This window comes from Benincasa hispida, chromosome 9 (assembly GCF_027475165.1).
Source record: "Benincasa hispida cultivar pf3 chromosome 9, pf3_genome.v1.1, whole genome shotgun sequence".
Lineage (NCBI taxonomy): Eukaryota > Viridiplantae > Streptophyta > Magnoliopsida > Cucurbitales > Cucurbitaceae > Benincasa > Benincasa hispida.
The window spans coordinates 14,112,142-14,133,818 of NC_143486.1; the positions used below are offsets into that span (position 1 = coordinate 14,112,142).

Here is a 21,677-nt window from a genome sequence, read left to right on the forward strand (position 1 = left end):
TCAAGTTAAGTGGATTGACCCTCTGGCTAGTTTTATGGAATATTGGATGCTACTTGGAGAAAAGAAGCTTCAAACCTGGGAATAGACATTGTTGCAAGAGAATTAGCTAGAAATTTGATCAAGTTTGAAATGTTGAACATGCAAAACAACCCTGAACCTCCATTATCAGAGATGTCAGAAATTCTGGAAGGAGTGAAAGCGGCAGAAAGATGAAGTTTCTCTGATATTATTTTCGAATCTGATTGTCTAACAACAATTAATCTTCTAAATGGTAAAGCGTTATCCCATCTTAAGGTTAAGTGTTTAAAAAAGAAAATAGATGAGCTGACTTCTTCTTCTTTTTTTTTTTTTTAATTTTTTTTAATTTCTTTAATTTTTGTATATGTTAAAAGAAATGGAAATAAAATGACCCATGAAGTAGCTAAAAGGGCTAGAAATTTCAAGATGTCGGGTGTATGGTGTGATAGCCTCCCAATTGGGCTCTTGCTATCAACTGTGAGGATGCATCACTTTCTATGGCCATGAGAGACAAAGATGTATTTTTTGCTGAAAAAAAAAAAAAGATTAAAAATTAAAAATCGTTTTGTCTATAACAATAACAACAGAGGACGGTGGCCAAAAACAAAATAACGGCTATGGCATTTTGTGAAAACCAGGATGATGAGAAGCAGCAGAAATATAGCCGAAAATGGAGGGAAAGGGAAGAAGAAGGGTATAAAATGGCGTTGAGTTCCGCCATTTTTCGTTAGGTGGAGGCCTCGTAGATCCGGTGCTCTCGCGCTCTCAAACCGGACATCATCAATTCTTTCACTAATTTCCGGAGGGCTATTGAATACCACCGCAGGTCCTCCTCCCCAAGCACCGCTGGTAAGAATTCCATTCCCATTTTTTCGAATCCTGTCGATCGTTTCAACGACGATCGTACCACCGGAGTTGCGGGCGGAGGTGTATCTTTTTTAGGGGCGCCATTTGGGAATCCTTCTCATTCTTAGGGTTGAAAGAATAATGGCAATGGTTACGGGTCAAGTGATGATGCCCGTGTGTGAAAGTTTGTGTTTCTTTTGCCCTGCATTGCGTGCGAGGTCGAGGCATCCCATCAAGCGCTACAAGAAGCTGCTCGCCGATATCTTTCCTCGCTCTCAGGTTCTCTCTCTTTCTCCCTATGTCAAAAACATATTGTTGTCAATTGCAATTTCTTTTTTATCTAGGAATTTGAGTTGATCTCGTACCCATTTTAGTCGTGCTTTGGCCAAATCGTTGTATTGATCTTTGGCCCTTGCTTCTAAAAGTTTGTTTCATGGACCGGTGGTTGGGGTCGGATTCGCTAGTGGGCAGAGTTAGAAATTTTATCAGAGAGGGAAAATTTTACATTCTAAACTTATCTATATACATAACTTTTCAAAACAAAGATGGACGTTCACGTTACTGAGACATCAGTAAGGGAGATGAGTGTATAAATCATTTCCCCATTCCTCAGCATTCGGTTCTGAAATTGATCCTTCTCTTTCATATTATGGCAGGATGAAGAACCTAATGACAGAAAGATCAGTAAATTATGTGAATATGCATCCAAAAATCCTTTTCGTATTCCCAAGGTGCGACGTGCATGATTTTTTCTTTTGAATAATATCTTCGAACCGTGCTCTTGGATTATTCTGAAAGTGAAATATTTACCTTAGTTCTTTTTTGTCACTTTTCATCTTACATATCTAAAGTTAAAGATAATGTGTAGCAATTGCTGTGTGGCTTTAACTGTTATTGACAAGGTGGTTATGGAATTTCATTAACCTGGAGGATGAAGTGCTGGACTATGTTGATACGTATCAAGCATTTTGCACTGTCTTCTCATTTTCCCTATGAGGAATCGTATATTGTAGGAGTTGATAATTGGGATGTCTGTAGGAAACTTAGTTGTGAAATTTGGACTTTTTAGTCTTTTCATGATTGCATGATCATGCTCCATAACATTGAGACTGTTTACCTGGACTTGACAAACGTTTGATTTGGATACTTTAACAATGCTTTTTTTCCATTGAAACTTATTTCCCAGTTTGAGGGGTTCAGGATTTTCGCTGTGCAAGCATCTTCAGTTTTTTTCGTTTCTTCTGGCATACTTCAGCTGTTTGTCATTGCTATAAATTCATTACTTTGCCCCTTGGGCATGGGGCTACAGTACTTTCCCGATTTACCTTTAGTACACCCCTATTCTTATTCTTAATCACTTAATACTTTCATGAAATTTATTTTTCTTTTTGCAGATCACAAGTTATCTCGAGCACAGATTTTACAGGGAATTGAGAAATGAGCAACTTCACTCTGTTAAAGTCATTATATGCATCTACCGAAAGTTGTTGAGCTCCTGTAAAGAGCAAATGTGAGTTCCTTATTAATCTTGAAGTGGAGTAAAATCTTTAAATATTACTATCACTTTCCTGTATAGATGGAATCCCATTATACTCTAGTATGTAATTCTTCTCTAAAGTGGGAATTCTGAATTTGATTCAGTCGGTGTTGAGTGAAATCCTGTTATACTTCCTTTTCCTTTCTACGATGCCTACCTCAGTTAGTAAGGACATTGAAAGATTGACGAGGAACTTTCTGTGGGAAGAAGCCTACTTAGTTGATTGGGAGGTTATTTTGAACCCTTTGGAGAGTAAAGGCCTATTTATCGGAACATGCGGTTTACATAATGACATGGTAAAATGGTTGTGGCGTTTCCATTTAGAGCTTTTTTTTTTTTTTTTTTTGGTGAAAGAGGAGTATTGTGAGTAGGTATGAACCTTACCCTTTTGAATGGGTCTCAGGAGGTAGGTTTTAAGGAATCTTGTAAGAGCCCCTAGTCTGGTATTGCCACAGCCTCAGGTGTTCCTATGTTCTCTTAGTTTATTAAATGTTCTATCGGGGATGGATCAAATACTTATTATTGGGAGGATTTTTGGGTGGGAGTGAAACCGTGCATGCTCTATTCCCTCATCTTTATCGTCTATTTGACAAAAGGTTGCATTGGAGGTGGGTTGTCGGGTTATTATTATTATTTTTTTTATTAATTGAAAATACTTAAGTTTATCTACAATACATGACTAATAACTAAAATCTCATTAAACTCAAATGTTAAATACCAAATATCCATGATATCTATTACAAACTTTAAATAAAAACAAACATCGTAACAATCTTAAAAAAAACATAAAAGATTCACAAATTCATCACTCTATAGTTAGTTAAACATTAAATTAATACTCACGTGCGCACACACACATGTATATTTGTTTGCTTGTTTATTTATTTATTAATATATGTAATTCGGATTGGGTTGGGTCAACTTGAAAAAAGTATTCAACCCGAGGCACAACCAAATCCTTATAGTTTGGATTGGGTAGTTTGGGTTGTTAGCTCATTTGAAGATGAGATTTTAGATCTTGGGTTCCAAAGCCCTCTGACGGATTTTTCAGTAGGTCTTCTTTCGGTTTCTTTGCAACTCTTCTCCTCCTTTGGGAGCCGCTGCATTTTTCTCTCTTTGGAAGGTTAAGTTTCCTAGGAAAATGAAAAATTTTGCCTGGCAATTGGCAAGTGTTGCATGGGAGAGTGAATACTCTAGATCGTATCTAGAGGCTTTCCTCCATGGTGTTGACCTTTAATGGTGTGTTCTTTGTAGGAGAGATGAAGGGGATTTGGAGTGGACCATTTGCCTTAGGATTGTGATTTTGTTAACTTTATATGGAATTGGTTCTTTAAGACTCTTGGGGTTGCGTCAGCTTGTAATAGCGGGTGTTGTTCGGTGTTTAGGAGGTGCTCTTGAACCCTCTTTTTTGTGACAAAAGAAAGGTTTTCTTGGCAGTCCGATATCTTCCTATGAGATGCCTATAGAACTTGTACCAGGAAAGCTAGATATGGTTGAGTGGTGGAAGCTGCTGATACAGGCTTACATCTCAGTTGTATCAATGATTTCTGAAGCAGCAAGTAGAACTTGTTCATGGCAATCAAATGAACTCAACTATGACTCGAGATACATCTTAACCCTCTTCCCCCATTCAAACGAAGGAATTTCTACCTTTCTTGGAATACTTTTGCATACAAGTCTTTAGGAACTCCTATGCCCTATGAACAAAGGGATTGCTCTTATTTTCTTGTTCTTAGTGCTTGATGCTACTATTTAGAGTTGCATTAGGACCATTTTGCCTTGTTATATAATTGAGACTGATGTATATTTGAGTTACAATGGTATTGCTAATGCTGTCTACTGAGAAAGATATGTGGAAAAAAAAGTACAAAGTTATTATGAACGAACACAAGGTAACTTCATTGTATTTGTACTCTAGTGTCACTTCCATTTTATAAGCTTTTAGGGCCCACCATATTTCATTTTTGTTCCTATTTTCAAATTGGTACAAGGTAGCTTGCTTGTTAAGGATCTAATCAGCGTCAAACTTGGATTAGGGAAAAAAAAACCTTTCCTATATTAGCCGGAGTACACTTGTACCAGGAAAGTCACTCTTTTTTTCGGCACTTGATAAAGGAATGCCACTTTGCTTAAGACTTGAAAATAGATTTATTGTTGGACAAAGCAGTCCGGTGTGGATTGTCGCTTAAGTAGCTAGTGAGCGGTTCTTTCGGGCGAGAAGTGGGCATCTCCCGCTATGCAAAAAATAGTAAAGCATGGAAAATAAATATTTGGTTAAACATCTTCTGTATTTAAAATTTGTTCTATTTTAGTTCTACATACTTTTAGAGATTAATACTGTACTTTCAATAAATCTTAAAATTAGTCTCTATTGTTAGTTTGTGATTAATAAAAGTGATCATCGGTCGAACAGAATTGGTTTTAGACAAAAATTGTCGCCGATGAATCGGTTTTCATCGGTCGGTTAATGGCAGTTGTGGAGACGAGGAAAACGCCGGCCGGCTGGTCGATTTTGTCGGTTTTCATAACAACATCAAACTTGAAAGAAAAGAAAAGAAAAGGAGAGAGAATATATAGATGAGAAGAGGAAGGGGTTGAAGAAGAGAATATTGAATCTAAAAAGAATAAAGGAGAAGAGAGAAAAATGCAAAAGAGAGATGGAGAAGAGAGAAGCTTCACGAATGGAGAGACAGAGAGAGAAGAAGATGAAAAGTGAGGAGAGAAAAATTTGGGTTAGAAGGAGAAAAGTTAATTGAGAAAGGGAAGAAAAGACAAATGCATGATGGAGAGCGAAAGAAGAAAATAAATTAGATATGGAATTGATGGAAAGAGAAGAGATGGACGTGAGCAACGGAGAAAATAATTTTTTAGTATTTAGTTTTTATTGATAATTAATGATTTTCATATCAACCAAGATGTAATGATGGAAATGAGAGAGAAAAAGAATTGTTTAGTGGTGATTTCACACCTTCCCATATATTTTCTTCTTTAAAAAAATGACAGTTTTTCTTTAAGTGCATACATCAATCGAGGTAAGTATTTGGAAATGTCAATACCATCGGTCGGTTTGGTCGAAAATGTGGGGTTTCAGGCCATCCGGCCGACCATTTTTTCGGTTTTTGAAAACAAAAAACCGCTGCCGACTGGAAAACCATCAAAACCGCCCGGTCAGCTCCGGTTTCCGGCTGTTTTTTGGTTTTTTGGTTTGGTTTGCACACCCCTTGGTTAACATTTTTTTCCTTAAAATATAGTTTGTATTAGTCATCCCTCTTTAGATTTTGAAAACATATTCACATGGTATATTTTCTTGAATGAAAATTATTATTGTTATTATAATCTTACCAAGTTCGTTAAAAATTAACTTCAAACTAAAACTAAGCACTTATTTAGGATTTAATGAAAGTATAAGAACTAAATTTAGACATTTGAAAGTACAAGACCGAAATTAAATGAGTCTTCAAGCACAACGACCAAAATGATATTTTAACCTATGTATTTTTATGTTTTTTACAATTCATTTTAAATAAATTATCTTGACACTTGGGGTTTTCTTTTTGTAACATATAGATAGATAAGGGATGAAGTTATGTATTTGTGTAAATTGTTGGATTTCTTAATGGCCTCAAATATTTGTTCCTCGCACAAGTCTTTTCCTTGTGATTGGATTTCAAATCAATATATATATATATATTTTTCACTTCATTGAATTTTCGTGATTCATGTGTAAAATGAAATTATATTGTTGAAGTTAAAAACACCATGATAACCTCTTGGACTGATGAGGTATAATTTAAATGACTTTTCTTATAAGTTTTGTGGAAAGCTTTTGCAATCGGTGGGAATTTGCTGGTGAATAATAATGGCGTGTTTGAGAGTGATTTCAAATTGTTAAAATCACTTTTATCATTTTCAAAATCACTCGAAAATACTTTTAATCATTTATAATCCATTTGTTATGAAAAATGCTTTTAAAAAATGTAAAATAAATATTGAATTGATTTTGAGTGATTAAATGTGTGCTTCGGAGTTGTTTTAAATATGAAAAAAATTATTTTAATCGTTTCAAAGTTCCTACCAAACATGCATCAAGCATGCTTATTGATTTGTGATGTCTCCTGACTTGATAATATATTACTTACATGCGTATGAAAGTTGTAATCAGAAAAAATTATCGCAGGCCTCTATTTGCAAGTAGTTTGCTTGGCATCATACACATTCTACTAGATCAAGCTCGTCATGATGAAATGCGAATTTTAGGATGCCAAGCTCTCTTTGATTTCATAAATAGCCAAGTAAGGTTTTCCAGGATGGCAGCTTATGGTTCTTTGGTCCATTTTTGAAAGGATATGTTGAATTAACATAGCTTGTTCCTTGTAAGTTCTCATTAATTTTATGTACTTTTATCGACTACGCAGAGGGATGGTACGTATATGTTTAACTTAGATGGAATGGTTCCCAAACTTTGCCTTCTAACGCAAGAAATAGGGGAGGAAAGGAGAGAAAAACAAATGCGTTCTGCTGGCCTTCAAGCCCTCTCATCTATGGTAATCTGCATCATATTTATTTGAATGTATTGCTATTTATTTTATCTTTATGTATGTACTTAAAGTGTTGGTCTTTCAAAGTCAGTAGACTGATTTTGAATCTCTACTTCTGCATATTGGAAGATAGAGTGGAAAAATTATCATAAAATGAAGCGCACAAACATTTCTTTTCTAAGGTCCTAGTTGACTTAAGCCATTTAGAGGACATTCGAATCAGAAAAGGTGTCTGAGACCCTTCTTTGGGTTTTGGTATAAGAAAGTAGTTGGGAGGATTGAAAATAATTGGGTTGAACAAAAATGAAGTTACAGATCTTTGAAAGCTTTGTTTCATTGAAAAATATGCAGTTATAGAAAAATGCCTAAAAAAAAAGTAGTAGACTACCAGGGAGGAGAGATTTCACCTTCCCTCCTAACATGCATATGTATTGAAGATCAAAGTGGAAAACTACTTTCCAAAATCAAGCCCGAAATAGTCCCATTGAAATGTGCCCTACTTCGACTCACTGAAGCTGAAATTTTGGGTTGGAAGATGGACCTCCGAGACCATCTTTCTGGGGCTGATATATGCTGAGCAGAACAATTGAATATTAGCACAAATACAACTACTTATTAGAAAAATTTTGCTTTTTTCAAAGTGCCAAAAAGCTTTAACTGCGGCTTTATTCAAGTGCATATTATCCACATTGTGGGGGTGGTGGGTATCATCTGCGTTAGGGTCAGGGAGGGACACTAAAGCAGAATGGACACTGTAAGAATTTTGAATCGAGAGTACCGAAAAGCATTCTTTTCATGAAAAGGAAACAAAACCCAAAAAACAAATTGTTGTCCTGAGCAATTTATTTATTTATTTACTTTTCCAATGTCTACTATTTTTATGCACCTTTTACATTCGGATTGCATTCCAAATCTCTCATTTTATGCAACTATTTCTGTTGAAGGACCATATTTGCTTTCTTAATAGTTTGCACATTATTTGCTTATCTGAGTGCGTTTGATCCGCAGATTTGGTTTATGGGTGAATTTTCCAATATATCAGCTGAATTTGACAATGTGAGTTGCTTTGCATTTACAGATACTGATATATTTTTCTTATAAATTTGGAAGTTAATACAACTTTTTTACCAGAGTCTACTGACATTTTGTTCTTTGCTATATCCCATCAAATTGAATAAGTATGAGGAAGCAAGATTGATATTTTGAATATTTTTTTATGGTTGGCTTATGATAAATATGTTAATCTCTAAAAGTTCTTATTTTATCTCTTAGTTGGATACCCTTTCTCTGAAGGGGTTTTGGGGGCTGGTTTTTCTTGTCGCCCTTGTATTCTTTCATTTTTTTATCAATGAAAGCAATTTTTCCTATAAAAAAATGTTAATCTCTAAAAAGTCTTGTTTACTCTAGATATTCACTTGTTTACTTGTTATTTCTTCTTTTGGTGGTATAAACTTTTGTCTAAAATTTAGTAGCATTTCACCTTCCATGAATTAGGTTATTTCTGTTGTCTTGGATAATTATGGGGATCTTGAACATACTTCCAGTTCTTCTGGCCATGATGAGCAAGATACACAGGATGCCACTGCAGTAGTTTCCCATTCACGTGAACACATAACAAGGATGTGTTCATGGAGGATGATAGTAACTGAAAAAGGGGAAATTATTGTATCTCTGTAAGTACATATCTCGGCATTTGATAATTATATTTGCATATCAATCTTACAAGTGCTATCATTCTTACATATATCTGACAGGGAAGACGCTCAGAACCCAGAATTTTGGTCAAGGGTTTGCCTACGTAACATTGCTAAGTTGGCAAAAGAAGCTACAACTATGAGACGTGTCTTGGAATCTTTCTTCCGTTATTTTGATAATGGAAATCTTTGGTCTCCAAAACTTGGGCTCGGTCTTTCTGTCTTGCTGGATATGCAGTTAATGATGGAGAATTTAGGTATTATTTTCCTTTGAGATCTTTCTAAAGTTGGTTGCTTTGAGATTTAAACTACTTCTTCCTACGTATTCCTATAATTCCATAATTGCACTAGTGATTCTTATGAAATTCATATATTTGATGCAGGGCACAACTCCCACTTTATGCTTGCAATTCTCATCAAGCACCTAGATCACAAGAATGTTCTAAATAATCCTGCCATGCAGATTGACATTGTTAATGTTGCCACCTCCCTTGCTCAGCGTACTGATGCCCAACCATCAGTGGCCATAATTGGTGCACTAAGTGATATGATGAGGCATCTTCGTAAAAGTATACATTGCACCCTTGATGACGCTAACTTGGGAGCAGAAATTGTACTGTGGAACCAAAAAAGCCAAGCTTCAATTGATGCTTGCCTTGTGGAGTTGTCAAAAAAGGTAGTTATCCTTTCATTTGTTTCCTCAAGAGCGGTTATTAGGTCAAAGTTTCCCATCAAACTGGTAACTAGATTCTTTATTCACATCATAAGTTACCAGGAAACACCTGTTTATAGGCCCCTTCATAGTTCATTATAACATTCCCACATTACTGTTGATAAAGATTACAGTTGTTCTTTTGGCTTCTGCATGAAGTATGGTGGGAGAGCAACAACATTTCTTTGAGATAGCGAGCAGAAAAATCCAGGTATGGAGGAAGAAATTGATATCAATTTTCAGCCATAATGTGAAGTGACGAGGATAATCCCCAGACTCTGATGAGAAGGATATTCAGAGTGAGTTGCAGCAACAGCCAAGATTCCTCGAAAAGGACCTACTTTTGGTAATTACTGTTTCCAATCAGAAGCCTCAAAGTTTGGGATGAATATTGACCTATCCTCATTTGATGGATGGTAGAATATTGAATAGGTTTGTGATTGGGTAAAAAATTGTAGAGTTTCTTCGTGTACACCAAGGAAAAGAGAGTCAACCTTCTTGTATTAAACTACAATCCAATATCTTCACATGGTGGGACCACGGACTACGGGCTAATTAAAAAGAGTAAGGGAGATGCCTACAAAATAGTGCCCCACAGTGAGCAGACTACTAAAGGACCACGCATACCTGCAAATTATAAGCAATTACTATGTGATTAATATCACAATTGATGAATTTTACAGAGTGAATGCAAGGAACAACATTAGTGAGACAAAATACCAGAAAATCTCAAGATTAATGGACTTTGATCTGCAGCCCCACAACTTATCTTTATCTCACAGTGGCCAGACCGTGACAATAATCCTCAAGATTGAAGAATAGCTGAATAAAGCAGCTACATAAGCTATCCATAGAAACAAGTGATGGACTCGCATACTATATAGTACACAATCAGCCCCAAAATGACATCAAGGACAGCTGATAAATCAAGAAAAGAGCAAGGAGGACTGAATGAGCAAGAGGACAGATTATTAAACTCAACATTACCTACAACTAATTAAAGAACTTATCAAATGTTACATGTTCCAAATAGGACACAGGCCAAATGAGTAGTGCCCAATGTAAGCTTGTTGGGTAACATGACCTTCAATTAATGCAACGTGGATGAGGAATACTTTAAAGTTCTTTTAGAATATCAAGAAAGATTTTCTACTACTGCATAACAATCAAGACCCATTGTGCAACCCAAACAAGGATGCAACCAAGAGGAACAAGTACACTTTGTGACTGGACTATAACTATAGGAGGAGGTTGACTCCCTACCAACACTACTATATAAAGGAGAAGAGTAGATTGAGTCCTAGGTGCTAGATAACAGAGTAATAACATTATCAAATGAGTTTTTCAACATCAGGTCTTGTGAATTAGTAAGTAGCCTATCCGTGTTAAGAGACCATTCACTTGGCACTACCCTACCTAATTTTCCCCATTATGGGATGGTCCTTTTAGATAAAGAGGTTCACTGAGCCAAGTATGAGCTCTCCTATGCAGTACTCACAGTCCTTACACCTAATTGGAGTGTGTTCGTGTGTGTGTGTATTAATAGGGCCATGAACAAGATTATTTTTCTGCAAATTATAGTCTAGGCCTAGGTTCCCTATTTCAGTGTTACTTCTAGAATAATTAAGTGGTGCATACTACGGCAACATTTTGTACGAGCTACTATTTGGACGTTTTAGATCAAAAGGACGTTTTGGCCTAGGCCTAGGTTCCCTATTTCAGTGTCACTTGATCTCCTAGAATAATTAAGTGGTGCATACTATGGCAACATTTTGTACGAGCTACTATTTGGATGTTTTGGATCGAAAGAAACTTAAGAACTTTTCAGAACAAAGAAAGATCTCTGGAGAAGAGATTACTCGTCTCCTTTTATGGCTCTTTATTGGTGTAGAAATGTTCTACCTTTTAGCAATTATAGCGTAAACTCTTTTATCCAATTGGAGATGTTCTTTGTAATCCATTTGGATGGGCATAACATACTCTTCTTTCAATTAGTTTTGAAAACGGGGTAGCTTTATATCAGAATATGACCTACAGATGTGTGGAAAGCGATTTTTATTCAAGACTGAGGGAGTGTTGTTTGAATGACTAGTAAATGTCCCCAGTAGCTTCACCTTGGCCGTCTGACTTCCTACTATTTTTGAAAGATTATTTTATTATTATTATTTTTCTAACTTTTAAGGAAGAAACATATGAATATTCTTAAAAGATATACATTTTTCCCTAGTCTCAATTAAAATTATATTTTCTTTTACTTTTCATCATTTTATTATCCATCATACTACTTTTCTTCATATATAAACATGTAAATTTATCTATTGTGCAGCTCATAAAAAAGAGCCTGAGCTTTTTTTACACCTCATGCTCATGCCTAAAGGCTATTGCGCTGTAGTTTGCTGTTAAGCCTCCGGTCCTCCCTTGCTCTTTCCAACTTCCGATTGAATAAGAAGATTAAAAAAATGAACAAGAACAATGGCAATCAACAATTTCCTCCAGCCTTTATTTATAACTTGACAACAGACGTTCCAACAAAGAATTTCAGAGGAAAAAGAAATTAACCCAAACAAGAGTGTAATCAACAAAACTCAATGGAAAACAAGAAAGTAAAACGATAGCAACCCAGCCTGGAATTCGAGAGGTGCTGGATCCTCTCCTAAAGGACAAATCCTCTTCAACCAAAATTCTCCTCCTCCTCCTCTCTTGCTCTTCCTATTTGTTTAGCTCCTTGTGGTCCCACCCCCAACGGCTTCCTCAACAGATTTGCCCTTTGCCACCATATCTTCATAATCCACTATCCCTCTAACTAACTCTTGTGGTGATTTTCCCTTTTTGTCCCTCCTCTTGTACGTGAATATAATGGGAGGTTTTACATTACCGCTCCTCTCGAAATGCACCTTGTCCTCAAGGTGGAAGGATGGAAATTGTTGCCTGATGTTCATTACCGACTCCCAAGTGGCCTCATTATCCGGAAGGCCCTTCCATTTAATAAGCCATTCTTGTGTGTTCAGTTCTCCATTCCATAGATTGCTTGGAACGGAGTGGTCCTTATTGAAGCATGGAAGGTGGTGTTATACCTATACTCTGCCCAAGCCAGCCATTTATTCCATCTATTAGGTTGCTCATTGCAGGAACACACCTTAAGTAGGTCTCCAAACACCGATTTACTTGCTCAGTTTGTCCAGCTATTTGAGGATGGAAGGCCGTACTTCTCCTTAATTTGGTTCCTAATGCTGCTTAGACTTCTCTCCAGAAATTACTCAAAAAGATCTTATCCCTATCCGTAATAATAGACTTGGGAATGCCATGGAGCTTGATAATCTCTTGTATGAAGATTTCTGCCACTTGCTTCGCTGAAAATGGATGCTTTAGAGGAATAAAGTGCCCATATTTGCTCAGTCTATCAACCACTACTAAGATGGAGTCAAAGCCCCCTGCCCTAGGAGGGCCTTCAACAAAATCCATGGTCCACTCTTCTAAGGTTAGTTCGGGAACAGGTAACGGTTGTAGCAGTCCTGCAGGGGTTAGAGATTCTGATTTGTTCCTTTGGCAAATATCACAACCTACCACGTATCTTTTGATATCACTCTTCATTCCTGGCCAATATAACTCCCCACTCATGTGTTTGTAGGTCCTTAAGAACCCCGAATGCCCTCCAAGTATGGAATCATGATAAGTGTGCAGTAAAGAAGGAATCAAGGTCGATTGTTTAGGAATTACTAACCTCCCCTTATAAAGTAGCCTTCCATTTGTCCATCTGTAGTTAGGTTTGCCCTCCGGATTATCTTTCAACAAGGCTATGGTCTGCTGTAGTTCCTCATCTTCCCCCACCTCCTTTAGTATGAGTTCCACATCTACCACGGCTGATGAGTACAACTAATAAGTTCGGACGGTAGCTGTACTCTAGACAGGGCATCTGCTGCTTTGTTCATCATTTTGGGCTGGTAAAGTATTTCGAAATCATATCCAAGAAGCTTGGTTAACCAACGCTGAAACTGTGGCTGTACTTTCCTCTGCTCCACCAAGAACTTCAAGGCTTTTTTATCTGAAATCACAGTGAATCTTCCTCCTAACAAGTAATGACGCCACCTTTGGACAGCTAACACGACTGCCATTAATTCCCTTTCATATATGGACTTGTTTTGAGCACGCTGTGAGAGCTTTTGGCTGAAAAAAGCTATTGGTTTGTCTCTTTGAGTCAACACAGCCCCCACCCCTGTTCTAGAGGCATCTGTTTCTATGATGAAGGGTTGATTGAAGTCTGGTAATGCTAGAACCGGACATGCCACCATCTACTGCTTCAGATCTTCAAATACTCGAGTGGCAGCCTCATCCCATTTAAAGCTATTTTTCTTGAGCAAACGTGTTAATGGGGCTGCCCTGGTGCTGTAACCTTGGACAAAACGCCGGTTATACCTGGTTAAATCCAAGAAACCCCTCAATTCAGTCACATTTGTGGGGCATGGCCAGTTGACCATAGCTTGGATCTTTTCCCCATCAACTTCAACCCCTTGATGTGATATCCAATGCCCCAAATATTGAATCCTTTCCCAGCAGAACACGCACTTCTTTTGGTTAGCAAAGAATTGGTTATCTTTTAGAATGTTGAACACCACTCCTAATTGAGTCTCATGTGGAAACATCTAGACTATAAACCAAAATATCATCAAAAAACACAAGTATGAAGCGACGTAGAAATGACTTAAAAGCCTGGTTCATAAGTGATTGGAAGGTTGTAGGTGCATTTGTGAGCCCAAAAGGCATGATTAAGAATTTGTAGTGCCCTTCGTGGGTTCTAAATGCTGTCTTCTCGATGTCCTCCTCCCTCATGCGGATTTGGTGGTATCCTGACTTTAAATCAAGCTTGGAGAATACAACAGTCCCATGTAACTCGTCAAACAACTCCTCAATTACCGGGATACGGAATTTGTCAGCTATTGTAGCTTGATTCAACCTCCTATAGTCTACACAAAATCGCCAACCACCATCATTCTTCTTCACTAGCAACACCGGACTTGAATAAGGGCTCTTGCTAGGCCGAATGAAACCAGCTTGCAACATTTCATGAACCAGTTTCTCTATCTCCTCCTTCTGCGCATGTCCATACTTGTAGGGCCTCACATTGATTGGATTGGTACCTTCCTTAATGGTTATTCGGTGGTCGACTGCCCTTTTATGGGTAAGTAAAGTAGACAAGCTGAAAACATCTTGGTTTTGATCTAATAATTCTTGAATCATGACAGGTAATGCCGGTTGGGCTTCTTCTTTCCTTCCTTCCTCTGTTCCTTCAAGGTCTTCAAACTCAAGATGCTGGAAATCTACTAGGAAGCCCATATCATCATCATTCCACTGCTTACTCAGCATTTTAAAAGAAACTTCAGCTTTAGTGAGGGAGGGATCCCCTCTCAACATGATAGATGCTCCATTCGACCAAGAAGCCATTGTCAATGAAGGCTAGTGAATTCCCATGAACTTGGTGGTACAAAGCCATGGCATTCCAAGTACCACATTCATCCTTCCCAACTCCATAGCCAAGAAATCTGCCTTCACTGTTAAATTTGGGAATGTAAGCTCTACCCCCTTACAAATACCCTTCCCTTCGATTTCACTTCCATTTCCTATCACCACCCCGAACTTTTTCTGTTGTTCCAATGGTATTTCCAGCTCCCTTACTGTTTCTTGATGGATAAAATTGTGAGTAGCTCTCGAGTCAATGAGTACTACCACTTCCTTGCCCCTGATTTTGCCCTTGAGTTTCATTGTTCCCTTTGCTGAGAAACCGAATAAGGAGTTCAATGATAGTTCCACCTTCTCTTGCACTTCAACATTCTTCAATTCAACCGGTTCTTCTCCTTCGACCAACTCTTTTTCCTCCATTTCCTCATCTTCATTGGCTGTAAATAACATTAGTTGCCTATTTTCCTTGAATTTACAGCGGTGTCCCGGTGCATATTTTTCATTACAACGGAAACAAAGTCCCTTGTCAGGTCGATCTCTGAACTCGGTGTCACTTAATCTCTTCATTGGGGCCTCCTTGTTGGGAAGATTTTGTTTTGTAGGAATGGGAACTAACGGCTTCACGGGCAATGCGATTTGCTTCATGGGTGGTTTGTCCATAGGCTTCCCCTGATGTTTATCACTTACTTCCCATTTATCATTTTGGCCCATCTTTTGGTTCAGCCCATTTCGACCCAACTCCTTCAAAGCCAACCTGAGTGCGATGTTTCAGTCATTTACTAACTGGGCTTCCTTCATACACTCGTCAAGAGTTTTAGGATTCCGACTGACCACTTCGGCTTGCAGCTCCTGTTCCAAACCATTCAAGAACGCATCCTTTAACACTTCCTCCGATAAGTCCGGCAATGACGCTGAGTAGTTGACGAACTTCTTCACATACTCTTGGTATGATCCTTCTTGACGAATTTTTAGTAACCTCGCGCATAAACTTCCTTCTCCAACCTCCGGTAGTACTCAAACAACCTACGTTTTAGCTCCTCCCAGGTGGTAATGGCTCTCCGGTTGTTACTCAATCGAAACCAATCGACTTCATCAGGGGCGAAGCTAATCACGACAACCTTCACCTTCTCGGCATCAGAGAGCTCATGTATTTGAAAAAAATGCTCCGTTCGATAGACCCATGATTCCGGATTGTCATCTGTAAACAAGGGCATTTCCAAACGTTTATACTTACCTCTGTCCAGGCTGCCTCCGCCGGAAGTGTGAGATGATTCCGCTTCCTCTACCTTCCCTTTCGATTTGAGGTTACTCCCCTCGATTAGTATCAACTCTTCCTTCTTTCGAGCCACATTGTTCTCTCGCACCTCCTCGGTAAGTTTCTTCAGGTTCTTGCACATGCCAAACAAAAGATCCTTTAGCCCTGCCATTTCCTTCTTCGTAGCCTCAATTCTCTCTTCCAATTGTTTTTGTGTCATAGCGCGCGTTTCCCCAGGGTTGCGGCTCTGATACCAAAATGTTAAGCCTCCGGTCCTCCCTTACTCTTTCCAACTTCCGATCAAATAGGAAGATTAAAAAAATGAACAAGAACAATGGCAATCAACAATTTCCTCCCGCCTTTATTTATAACTTGACAACAGACGTTCCAGCAAAGAATTTCAGAGGAAAAAGAAATTAACCCAAACAAGAGTGTAATCAACAAAACTCAATGGAAAACAAGAACGTAAAACGATAGCAACCCAGCCTGGAATTCGAGAGGTGTTGGATCCTCTCCTGAAGGACGAATCCTCTTCAACCAAAATTCTCCTCCTCCTCCTCTCTTGCTCTTCCTATTTGTTTAGCTCCTTGTGGTCCCACCCCCAACGGCTTCCTCAATAGATTTGCCCTTTGCCACCATATCTTCATAATCCACTATCCCTTTAACTCACTCTTGTGGTGATTTCCCCTTTTTGTCCCTCCTTTTGTACGTGAATATAATGGGAGGTTTTACATCTGCTTTAAGTAAACTGCATAGATGCAACTTTTGGATTTCGTCGCTCTTTGTCCGATAGAGAGGCGACAGAAGTGGCTGCTCTTTTTTCTTTACTTGAGGGTCACTCCTTTAGATCAGGAAGAAGGGATGTTTGTGTTTGGAGTCCCGATCCTTCGGAAGGGTTTTATTGCAAGTCTTTTTTCAGTGTTCGGTTGATCTTTCTCCCTTAGGTCGGTCGGTTTGGTTGAAACTTCTCCCTTAGGTCGGTCGGTTTTTTATGTTCTCTGGAGGATTAAGATTCCTAGGAAGGTGGGGTTCTTTTCCTAGCAAGTTCTTCATGGCCGGGCTAATACAATGGATAGGCAACTTGAAGTTGCCTTCTTTTATTGGGTCATTTTGTTGTATTCTTTGTCGGAAGGCAGAAGATCTAGACCATGTTTTCTGGCATTGTAATTTTGCAAGTACCGTTTGGAATTTATTTCTTCAGATGTTTGGTATGTCGTACCTTTGTCATAGAGATGCTAGTGTAATGATCAAGGAATTCTTCCTCAATTCGCCTTTTGGGGAGAAGGGTTGCTTTTTATGAATGGCAGAGGTGTGCACGACTTTATGGGTTTTGTGGGGCGAGCGGAACAATAGGGTGTTTAGGGGGTGGATAGGGGCCCTAGGGCGATTTGGGCCCTTGTCTGCTTCCATGTCTCTTTGTGGGCGTCGATTTCGAAGACCTTTTGTAACTACTCCATAGGAATGATCTCTTATAGTTGGAGCCCCTTCCTATAGATATGTTCCTTCCCTTTTTTTGTGGGTTTATTTCTTTTATATGCCTATGTATTCTTTCATTTTATTCTCAATGAAAGTCGTTATTTTCATTTAAAAAAAAAGAAAAAAAAGAAAAAAGAAAACTGCATCTATGCAGCTAAGCGAGTATTATTTCTAACACTAAATTTTTATGGTCTATTGGTCGCAAAGATGGAATTCACGTTGATTTAAGAAATGTGGAAAGGAACGAATATGTGGCCTGTACTGCAATCAGTCAAGCAAGTTGAGAGTTTTCATGTCCTTTCCATCCACCTTCTACTGATGAATTACTAAAGGTTTCAGTTCTATGTCAGGGGTTTGAACAAACTATGTGAAAACTGAAAGTTTATTTTGGACGGTATTATTACAGCAGGAGAGTTTGGAATTACCAAGGGAGAAACTGTGTTTTACACAGTTCCTTCCTACTGAACTTTATTTTGTAAGTATAAAGAAGATGCAGGAGATGACATTGAAAGCAGTATTAAGACAAAGGTGGAGACCTGTGGAACATTTTAGCAAGAAAACAAGTGACTCACAAAGGAAGCAGTCTAATGTGAATTAGGATTAATTTTTAACAAGACTGCCTCGACTGACCCTTGGCATAATAATACTCATCACTACTTAATGCACCTGCACCTGGTCTTCGTACAGAATTCAGAAGGGGTTAAAACAACTGGAGATATTATGCAGCTTCACAAGGATGTTATGAAGCAGATTGAAAAAGCCAGCAGCGAGTGTGAATGAAGGAGAAATTTAAGGAGTTTTAGGTCAATAATACAGATGAAGGGTAGACTTCATACTGCAATTTTTTTTCTTAAACTACGCCAGGGGAAAACTGCATTTTTGAAAAAGGAAGAAGAAAATATACAATATTTTACGTGGAAAATCCTAGAACAGGAAGAAAAAAGCACGATAGAAGAGCTCTTTTTATTATATGTTTCTTATGACCGATACAAGAGAGGGCACAGGTATAAATAGACCTGTAGGAAACCCTAATACAGGATAGGCAAAGTAAAAATGGTCAAATGCCTTTAGGGCTAAAATAAGAAGAGCCGCTATGTTCAACACTCCCCCTCAAATTGGGGCGTAGATATCAATAAGACCCAACTTGCTAACACAAATATCAAAGCTTTGCCTGAGTAACCTTTTTGTGAGAATATCAGCCACCTGTTGACCAAAAGGAATGTAAGGAATACTGTCCGGTCTTTCTTTGATGAAGTGTCTATCAATTTCCACGTGTATTGTCCTATCATGTTGAATCGGATTATTCGTTATGCTTTGCTGCTTTGTTGTCACAATAGAGCTTCATAGGAAGATCACTGTCATGATGGAGATCAGACAGAACTTTCTTCAACCAGATTTCTTCACATATTCCCAGACTCATTGCCCTGTATTCCGCTTCAGCACTACTTCTAGCAACCACACCCTGTTTCTTACTTCTCCAAGTAACAAGGTTACCCCACACAAACATACAGTACCTAGACGTCGATTTTCTGTCTACAAAAGAGCCTGCCCAATCAGATTCGGTGTAAGCCTCAATACACCATTTGTCAATTTTTCTAAACATCAAACCCTTACTCGGAGTAGTTTTCAAATATCTCAAGATGCGTTCTACGGCCTTCATATGCTCTTCGTAAGGTGCTTGCATAAACCGACTAACTACATTGACAATATAGGATATATCTGGTCTAGTATAGGATAGGTAAATCAATTTTCCCACTAGACGCTAGTATCGCTCTTTAATGATAGGAACTCTGTTAACAGAATCACCCAGCTTAACAATAAATTCTACCGGAGTATCAACAGGCTTACACCCAGTCATATCTGTTTCTTTCAGTAAATCAAGTGTATATTTTCGTTGAGAAATAGAAATCCTCTCTCTTGACTGTGCCACTTCCATCCCTAGGAAATACCTTAATTTTCCAAGGTCTTTAATCTCAAATTCCTTGGCCATTTTCTTCTTGAGCCTGATAATCTCAGCAACATCATCCCTTAATAAAACAATATCATCTATGTATACAATAAGAACAACAATCTTCCATGATATTGACCTTTCTATGAACAGGGTGTGATCAAAGTGCCCCTTCGTATAACATTGGGATTTAACTAAAGTAGTGAACCTCTCAAACCAAGCTCTCGGAGACTGTTTCAAACCATATAGAGACTTTCTGAGTTTACACACCTGATGATCAAACTGAGCTTCGAATCCAGGGAGAGGACTCATATAGACTTCTTCCTCTAACTCACAATTGAGAAACACATTTTGTACGTCGAGTTGATGGAGAGACCAATCTTTGTTCACTGCCACTGATAGGAGAACTCGAACTGTATTTAGCTTTGCTACTGGAGAGAAAGTCTCTGAGTAGTCTATTCCAAAGATCTGAGTAAACCCTTTAGCAACCAATCTAGCTTTGTATCTGTCAAGAGTTCCATTAGACTTATATTTTACGGTGAACACCCACTTGCATCCAACTATCTTATGCCCTTTAGGAAGATCAATCCCATGTATTGTTCTTCTGAAGAGCTCTCATCTCCTCCATAACTACAGCCTTCCAATCAGGAATCTCCATTGCTACATATATATTGTTTGATATGGCCACTGTATCCAGACTCGTAGTAAGAGCCCTGAACTCGGGAGATAAATTGTAGTAAGACAGAGAACTATGCATAGGATACTTAGTGCAAGACCTAGTACCTTTTCTCAACGCAATGGGAAATCAAGAGATGCATCATTGCTCTTTATTTTGTCAGATCCCTCATTGATAACATCACATTCAGTCTCCTGCCCCAGAGTCTCATCCTCTGGGGCTTCTTCCACAAACTCATCCCTACCTACAACCGTGTATTTTCTAGAGTTACTTCCTCAATTCTGTCATTCACAATCACATCCCCATCACACATAGTTCCCTCGGTACAAGTATCAGTATTACCAGAAGTTTTGTCGTTCTTACCCACATCACATATGCCACTCTCAACACAAACATCAAAATTATCAGAAACCGGAGTACCTTGAGCTGGTGTTGGGTCCGACTCATGGACGTTCGTCGAAGAAGCGATAGGTGACACTATTTTCTTCCTGAGATTCTTCGTGTAGTACGTTTATCCAAGGGACCTATTTGTTAGGTAGGACAATATTGTTTACACTCAAGATAGGTTCAGGAAGTAAATCTGTGGGAATCGAAGATGTGGACCAATTAGTCTCTTCACTAGAACTCTCCCCCTGAAGATGACTAATGGGAAAGAAAGGTTTGTCCTCAAGAAAGGTGACATCCATCGAAATAAAATACTTTGGTGAGGATGGGTGGTAACACTTATACCCTTGCTGATGAAGAGGATATCCGACATAGACACATTTCTGAACCCGAGGGGTAAACTTGGTATGATTTGAACCATGAGTATGGACGAAGGCAACGCACCCAAACACCCGAAGAGGGACATCAGGAATAAGATATGAGGTTTGGTATGACTCTTTGAAACATTTCAGAGGGGTGTGAAATTTGAGAACACGGGAAGGCATTCGATTGATCAGATGAGCTGCGGTCAAAACAACGTCCCCCCACACGTAGGAAGGAAGAAAAGTAGATAACATGAGGGACCGAGCTATCTCAATCAGGTGGCGATTTTTCCGTTCAGCCACCCCATTTTGTTGAAGAGTATATGCACACGAGCTTTGATGAACAATCCCTTTAGATGCCAAAAAATCATGGAAGGTATTGTTAAGAAACTCACGCCCATTATCACTCCGAAGGATGGCAATTTTTGTGACTGAGTTTCCACGGTCGTATAAAACTGTTGGAACATTGATGAAACTTCGGATTTATCAATGAGGAGGAACACCCAAGTAAGACGAGTGTGATCATCAATAAAGGTCACAAACCAATGTTTCCCAGTAGAAATAGTGATGTTTGAGGAACCCCAAACATCACCATGGATAAGAGTGAAAGGCTTAGATGGTTTGTAAGGTTGAGATCGAAACAAGACCCAATGTTGTTTAGCACGAATACACACATCACACTAGAAGGACAAGACATCAACATTATGGAACAAATGAGGAAATAAATATTTCATATATTGAAAACTTGGGTAACCAAGGCGAAAATGCCATAACATA

General features: G+C 38.5%; 1 protein-coding gene across 2 annotated transcripts in view; it reads left to right on the plus strand.

The window, feature by feature from the left end:
• Window positions 1–432: 432 nt before the first annotated feature.
• The window catches only part of LOC120086583 (protein SEMI-ROLLED LEAF 2-like), a 31,260-nt gene continuing 10,015 nt past the window's right edge, over window positions 433–21,677 (plus strand). Inside the window, exons 1-9 of one of the 2 annotated variants that reach the window (XM_039043310.2) lie at window positions 433–1,143; window positions 1,521–1,595; window positions 2,259–2,374; window positions 6,579–6,693; window positions 6,817–6,945; window positions 7,948–7,995; window positions 8,434–8,612; window positions 8,694–8,890; window positions 9,017–9,309. In XM_039043310.2, the coding sequence (XP_038899238.1) occupies window positions 1,006–1,143; window positions 1,521–1,595; window positions 2,259–2,374; window positions 6,579–6,693; window positions 6,817–6,945; window positions 7,948–7,995; window positions 8,434–8,612; window positions 8,694–8,890; window positions 9,017–9,309 (1,290 nt within the window). In that variant the 5' untranslated portion in view covers window positions 433–1,005. The remainder of the gene's footprint in view (window positions 1,144–1,520; window positions 1,596–2,258; window positions 2,375–6,578; window positions 6,694–6,816; window positions 6,946–7,947; window positions 7,996–8,433; window positions 8,613–8,693; window positions 8,891–9,016; window positions 9,310–21,677) is intronic. The other variant, XR_005484263.2, reaches the window with a different exon arrangement.